The sequence below is a fragment of the Sinocyclocheilus rhinocerous genome, unplaced genomic scaffold, assembly GCF_001515625.1.
Source record: "Sinocyclocheilus rhinocerous isolate Xijiao unplaced genomic scaffold, SAMN03320098_v1.1 scaffold6448, whole genome shotgun sequence".
NCBI lineage: Eukaryota > Metazoa > Chordata > Actinopteri > Cypriniformes > Cyprinidae > Sinocyclocheilus > Sinocyclocheilus rhinocerous.
In genome coordinates this window covers 42270-50320 of record NW_015659111.1, presented here as the reverse complement: position 1 = coordinate 50320, position 8051 = coordinate 42270, and the positions used below count along the sequence as shown (strand labels likewise).

The window sequence follows — 8051 nt, the reverse complement described above, 5'->3', positions numbered from 1 at the left end:
GTTTCATTATAGTAACTATAGTTTAATATTTGTAGTTAAACTATGGCAATACAAATGGTAGGCTAATATATCCGTCAAAAATGGCTGCTATTACCATATATAAAAAACCTTACTACTCAGGCCTACTGGTAAATTGCTGCTAAAAACTGGTCAAGGAAGTATATAAATCTGAACATTATTTTATTGTCAATTGTTTTTACAACTTTGGAATCTAAACTGGGAATCGATAAGAATTTAAATCAATAAGCAGAATCAGAATCGGAATGGATAAAATTAAAACAATAATTTTAGCCACATGTTGTGACGTTCACTGATTTATGAGCATTTTATGAACACTGATCAGTTGATGGCAAAATTCAAAAAGACGGTTCTTTGGCGCAACTTGCACACCCATGGCCATACAGAGAGAGTATGTTCCAGAATTCTGAAAAGACTAAAGATTTGTTTTCTTTTCAATGTTTGCTTTGTTTGCCTAAAATGAACCATATCATAGCCTTCAATATCTCTTTGAAAAATAACTTTGTAACTTTTAAACAAGTATTACAATGAGTTCAATGTCGTTGTAGGAGTGTTAAATAAAAAATAAAGTTTATTATCTTCATTCAGTTGTTCCATTTCTATAGGTTTGGTAACATAAAAGCTCTTAATTCCAAAGATAATACAAGCTAATCAGTGTATTCAGTAGGTTGCATTAGTGGCATAAGGTATTGTAAGTATACAACAATGTGACAATAAAACAATGCATTTACTTTTTACTTTTGATACTTAAGTACTTTTAAAAGCATGTACTTTCGTACTTTTACTTAAGTAAAAGCCTGTCTTTACAACTTTCACTTGTAGTGGAGTAGTATTTGACCAGTAGTATCTGTACTTTCACTCAAGTAATGCAGTTGTGTACTTTGTCCGCCTCTGCCCATTACTTTGAAATTTACAACACAATATCTGAGTTACTTTTTCAAATAAGTAATGCAAGTTACTTTGTTTTCCCATTTATTGACTGACAGCTCACCTCTCTTCAAGTTGAGAGAAATTGGGAGTGACATGCAAAGACAGAGGCATTTCTTTCAGCCTTAGGCTTATTAATTGCTCTTTTGGTGTGAAAGGGCCTTTACAGTTGCCAAAAATTTACCTTTTGGTTTTTTTTTATTTTATTTAAAACAAATAAGCAAGCCCAGCCCATGGGTGACAAAAAGTAATCCAAAAGTAATGTACTACAAGTAACTACGTAATGTAATCAGTTACTTGTTCATGGAGTAACGCATTATTGTAATGCATTACTTTAAAAAAGTAACTTTTCCTAACACTGCACCCATGGAATTGGCTTTCTTTGTGTGTCTGTAGAGAACTGTGAGGAATACTTACCCCAAATCCATAGTTATGCATCAAACTAATTGCTATTACATGAGACACAGATTATGGATAAAGTACATCTAATTATTACAGCGGAAATGTGTGTGGAGATATCATGTCATGATTATGCCACTTATTGATCACTCAAATGGGCTAAATTAAATCAGAATTGTGTTTTGGTGGATGAAAATCCCATTTAACCAATGTCAGATTTCATGCTAAATTAGATGACATAAATATTAGTTAATAAAATCGAGTAAAATGTTTCTGAGAGAGCATGACATCAGCAGGACAGCTGTAGGTTATGAACAGCAACAACAAAAATGATCACCATTCAGAGCAATATTGTTGTCAAGACCAACTTATCTGAATCCAAGTCCATACTGCGGTTGACCAAAGCCATATTATCAAATTATGTTGCCACATTTTTGTGATTTTTTTTTCTCTCTCTCTCTTCCAAAACAAGCTGATCTTCACTAACCAAACTAGTTTTCTGAGCTGTTTGTGTAAAAGAAGCTCTCGACGCTGCTTCATTCTCACAGCTGAACCCATAGTGAAGTGCTTTTGATGGAAACCATCTTCATTTCTAGGATATTTTTATTTAAAGGTTCATTATTCTCAGAAGAACAATGAATCTAGCACCAAGTTTTTCGAGTAAAACAAACAAACAGGACGTTTTGTCTTTATGGTGGACACTACAATTTTGTTAGAATCTCTGACTTCAAACACAGTCTTCCAATTCCCCTTGCTCACGTCTCTGGGTCTGTTCAGAGAGAGCAAAACATGTGGCAAAGCCTTGTTGGAAACAGCTTGGAGTTTATCTAACTGCTGAGAGTCTCCACATAACTTTCTAGTGATGTAAACCATTCATGAGCAGCTGCGTTCGACTAAAAGAAGAGTATTGCAAAGGTATTTCTGTCTAGCAAAATAGCATCTGTGGCCAAAATGTTCTTTTTCAGTAAACATTTTTTGGTTGTCAAAGTCGTGTTGGGTTGGATTCATAAGAAAAAGTAAGTTTGGCACAAAGAAAATATACTGTAAGGATTTTTTTTAAGCACTGGGTGCATCCCTGCCCTTCTCTTAGTAATGGAAAAGCCAGATAACCGCTGCCTTATATGATGAGATGCAGGCTCTGTTTCAAAACTTTGTGCAGTGCCTATATAGGAAACTACCTTCTTCTGAAGAAAACCATAAAATGCTGTCCTTACACAAAGTATATACACTGAAAATACAACTTTGAAAAAATGTATACTCAGAAAGTATATTATTAGTGCATTTCAAATAAACGACAAGTAACATTAAATTAACCATGAACTTTTGATGTAGAAACACTGAAATGGTATTTTCTTGTAAAACATAATCCTGTAATCATTTACAATTTCGATTCAGTACTGGCTTGGGATGGGTGTCATCATGCGTCTCAACCAATGAGAGCATTTGGGGAGGGCCCCAAGACTGTAGCAGCGCTCACATGAACGCTCCCAATAAAATTATTTATGCTAAAAGCATCAACATTCACAAACCACAGAGCATTTGGGGAGGGCCTAAGACTGCAGCAGCGCTCACATGGACGCTCCCAATAAAATTATTTATGCTAAGCATCAACATTCACTGTTCACTGTTATTTTTAACAGAAAATAATGCAACGTGCTCGTAATCATGACTTCATAAGTGGGAAATAGGACATTGCCTAAGACTGGAGCAGCGCTCACATGAACGCTCCCAATAAAATTATTTATGCTAAAAGCATCAACATTCACAAACCACTGTTCACTGTTATTTTTAACAGAAAAGAATGCAACGTGCTCGTAATCATGACTTCATAAGTGGAAAATAGGACGTTTCCGATAGCACGTTAAGACAGCAGAGAAGCGTTCTCGCTCAGCACAGTGGAGTGCATCGTTTTGTTAGCTTTGAGGTTTATTATTTTGAGTCGTTTGGGATGCGGTAACACACGGCCCTCTCACAATATATTGCTTTACAGATCTATCACACAGATCTATCACTTTTGCTGCTCAGAAATGTTCACGCAATCATGCTGCATGTATCAGAACATATCAGAAGTTCCGCGCTCCACAGTACATGCGTACCGCGTTCGAGCCCAACAAATCATAATTTTAAAACGGGGAAGCAGTGTTATTCTAGTATCATTGAGATTCTGTTATAGTTTTTAATAATATGTTTAAAAAGTATGTGTATATATATATTTTTTTTTTTCTTTTTCTTTTTAAATTTCATACATTTTTTGTATTTTTACGTCATTTTAATTTTTTTTTAAATGCCTAATCAGGTCTAGAAATCATAATTTTAAAACAGGGAAGTAGTGTTATTTTAGTATCAATGAGATCCTATTATAGTTTTTAATAATATTTATATATATATATATATATATATATATTAATTTTTTTTTTTTACAGTTTAGGAGGCCTTACTTGGAACTGTTTATATAATTTGCCAGTAGCATGTTGCTATGCTAATGTTATGACACTCAGTATTTTACAAATATTTTCTAAATTAGACCGGTTTTAAATGAATTATGAATACTTTTAAGTATTGAATGAAATATGTTTAAACATTTCCCTTACAACAGATGTATTCAAAAATATTCAAGTGAACTTAAGTAAACTTCAAGTATATTTTTCTAAGTGTGCTGTATGTAGTAAATATACTGTACTAAAATCAATGTACTATACTTGTATGTGTACAGTTTGCATACTTCTTGGGACTAAATTGGTTAATTTTTTTACGTTTGTAAAAGTACTTTAAAGTTTACTTACAATTAGGCGATACACTGGTAGACATGATTAACCGGTAGAAATTTGTCAACCAGTAGATATTTTGGACTATCGTCTCTATCGTGGTTACGCGCTCACTTGAGGTTGCTATGCTACATGGTCATGAAAACTTATCGTTTGTGTGAATTGTTGAATTGTTGAGAAGCATTGTGGCTTAAAAACAAGTGATTTTAAAAGGTTAGTTCACCCAAAAATGAAAATTCTGTCATTAATTACTTACCCTCATGTGGTTCCAAACCCGTCAGGGCCTTCGTTCATCTTCGGAACACAAATTGCTATGTTTCTGGACCTGGGAACATTGCAGTTGCATTGCTTTCTACGGAGGGTCAGAGAGCTCTCAGATTTCATCAAAAATATATTTTGTATAGTTTGTGTTCTGAAGATGAACGAAGGTCTTACGGGTTTGGAACGACATGAGGGTGAGTAATTAATTTTTAGGTGAACTAACCCTTTAAGCCACTGAAACGCAATCAACAGCGAAAGAGAACCTCGTAAACACAGTAATTTGGGTGATTGAAGTAATTTAGGTGAAAGCAAGGAGCTGAGAAAGAAAACACATATGTAACAGTATACTGGACCCGGGCAGCTCTTAAAGTGAGAGCAGTCTAATATTCCTGCTGTCTCATTCGTGTCAATCAAAAAACAAGAGAGAAAATCTCTCACTGCTCTTGACTAAATCACTTTTGTAACGTTAATAAGAAGAAATATATATTTAATGTACACAGTGAAGAATATGCAGTGTTTTTTATACATTTGATTACTTGTATGTGTTTGTACTATTGCTTGTAATTAGTTTCTTATTCTTATTTAATCACTGCATGTTTACTTGTATTGAGTGAGCTTGATTTTTTTTGTGATATTAACACTGGTGACAAGAATTATGAAGTGTCTATGGTATCAAAATTTTGATATCATAAAGACCTAATTTAAACCAAAAAATAACTGTATCATGATATATATCATTACCGTAAAATACAATCACTCATATCGTGATATAAGATATTGGTCATATCGCCCACCCCTTCTTACAAGTGTTCTTCAAGTGTATGCAGTAACAGTATGGTACTATAAGAGTAAACTTTTGAGTACACAACTAGTTTACACAAGAGAACTTGTACTGTTTACTAGTTTTATATACCTATATCCCACATTTTAGTTCATGAACGTACACTTTGAGGTATGCTCCCAGTAAACTACAAGTTTAATAGTTGTTATACTACTAAGAATACTTGTACGTTTTCTTTAGGCCCACGTGAACTTAACATCATATCTAAAGTTTGATACTTATGTATTATTTTTGCACTCTAACTGTTTAGTTCCTGCGTAAGAATTCAATTCCAATGCTTGAAATATACTTTAACTGTTCTGTGAGTAGACTTGCATTTATGCCAATGATTTATCTGTTACTTAAATTTATGCTAGGGCTGTTGAATGCTTGAATCTGATTGGTTATAGAAAATGTTGAATACTCCAAAACTAAGGAAGATATTTGGGTGCTGTGAGGAACTGAAATAGAGTGTGACTGTGCTTCTTTTAAACCTGTTAAATTGGTACGGTAAAACACCTTTCAGTTTTCTGAACTACTCATGAGTCGCATCCATTTCGTCTTGTTTTTCAGGCGCTTTCATTGTGTGCTGGACGCCCGGTTTGGTGCTTCTCCTGCTGGACGTGGTCTGCTCCAACTGCAATGTCCTGACCTACGAGAAATTCTTCCTTCTTTTAGCGGAATTCAACTCTGCCATGAACCCTATCATATACTCCTACCGGGACAAGGAGATGAGCATCACATTCAAACAGATTCTGTGCTGTCAGCGCCAGGAGAATGTGAACGGTACAGCAGAGGGTTCGGACCGGTCTGCGTCCTCCATCAACCACACGGTCCTGAGCGGCCCGCACCATAACGACCATTCAGTGGTCTGAGGTTCAACACGGGCCGGGATCTACTGAGCATAAGTGAGAAGAGACTGTGAAAAAGGCATTTTGATCAGCAAAAGACTCGTGGTTATGAAGTTTTCTGTGCTTTTTCTGTCTTTATAAAGTTTTGACATGATATTGAACTATTTAAAGGCTAATCCAAGTGGATTGAAATAGCCAGTTTAACACAAATTGTATTTGTTCCCGAAATGCCGTAAGCATGGAAAAGTTGGATGAGTCTTTTGACTAGTTGTAATTTTGTGGCCAGATTGTTGTAAATTGAGAAGATTTGTTTTTTTGTGTGTGTTGTACAGTCGGTGTTGAAGTGAAGGACGTAGTGAAGTGTCCTGTGAATCCCTCTGTCAGTTTGCACTAGAAAGAAAGTGTGCATGTAAGGGACCACTGGGAAATAATTTTGGTGAACTATGCGAAGTACTTGATTGTTTGCTTTTTGTTTTAATTTTTGTTTTGTTTTGCACTGCACTGCAGGTTCGTCCCTATGATACCAAGTTGCCACCAAATAGAATTCAAATGTTTTTTTTGTTTTTTAAGAAGTCTGTTATGCTCACTACGGCTGCATTCATTCAGAAATACAGCAAAAGCAATAATGTTAATGAAATTGGGAAATTTGGTGAAAGTGTGATGCACCACCACACAAAAAGTAAGGTTAAACTGCACTGCAGGTTCGTCCCTATGATACCAAGTTGCCACCAAATAGAATTCAAATGTTTTTTAAGAAGTCTGTTATGCTCACTAAGGCTGCATTCATTCAGAAATACAGCAAAAGTAATAATGTTAATGAAATTGGGAAATTTGGTGAAAGTGTGATGCACCACCACACAAAAAGTACGGTTAGTAAAGCAAAGAGAGAGAAGAAATAAATGCGTTATACTTTATTCAGCAAAGATGCTGACATTTATAACGATACAACAGATTTCTGTTTCAAATAAATCTTGTTCTTTTGACATTTTTTTTTTTCAAAGAATGAATTTTCACAAAAATATTAAGCAGTAAAAGTTTGTGAAAACTTCATTTTGAGCATTTATAATAATAGAAGAAACATTATTAATAACTGAGTGCCAACAATAATTGATAACAGAGCAACAAAGCAGCATATTAGAATGATTTCTGAAGGATCATGTGACACTGAAGACTGATGTAATGATGCTGAAAATTCAGCTTTGCATTACAGGAATAAATTATATTTTACAATGTATTAAAATAGAAAACTCTTATTTTAGATTCTAATAATATTTCATAATATTACAGTTTTTACTGTATTTTTGATCCTATAAATGCAGCATTGGTGAGCATAAACTGTGAAAAATAATCTAATTTCTACATAGAAACAACGATTATTGAAGTATGTTTTACAAAAAAAAAAATTATTGCAAAGCAATTGTTTCAAAGCAAAGTTGTATGGGGTCCAAAAAGGTTTAGAATGAAGATGAATGCTTGGATTTGAATTTTTCATGACAAGGACCATGAAATATTGATGTAAATTGATGTAAAGTCATGTAAACTCAGTGACTTGAAATAGCTTAATTTACTCAACAATTTTATATTTTTCCTGACACACACACACACACACACACACACACACAAATTGATAATATCATTGATAATTTCCAACAGGGATCAACACCCGTGTCTTAAATATTATACTTTTTTTTTATTATATTCAGTTTTTTAAGGTATTATGTACACTTTTCTAAAACAAAATAATAGTACAAATGAAGATGATTTTATGAATGTCCAATTTGTGGCCCCAGAACGGACTGATTCATTGAAGTGATGCAACATAGCTTGTGTCATGGCCTTAATCAAAATCAGATGTCATCATGTTAAACTAATTTTAAAATGTCTTATGGTTCAACATGATGGAAATTAAATGATCAAAACGTCTTTTCTTCATATACCACCGTATGTACGTATGTATATAATATGTGTATATATTCATATGTTAGTCAAAAATGGAATGTTTATTGTTTA

At 34.0% G+C, this 8051-nt stretch overlaps 1 protein-coding gene across 1 annotated transcript in view; it reads left to right on the top strand.

The window, feature by feature from the left end:
• Positions 1-6724, top strand: part of LOC107723319 (lysophosphatidic acid receptor 1-A) — a 31447-nt gene extending 24723 nt beyond the window's left edge. Inside the window, exon 3 of the mRNA XM_016531885.1 lies at positions 5764-6724. Within this exon, the coding sequence (XP_016387371.1) occupies positions 5764-6065 (302 nt within the window). The 3' untranslated portion in view covers positions 6066-6724. The remainder of the gene's footprint in view (positions 1-5763) is intronic.
• Positions 6725-8051: the final 1327 nt, after the last annotated feature.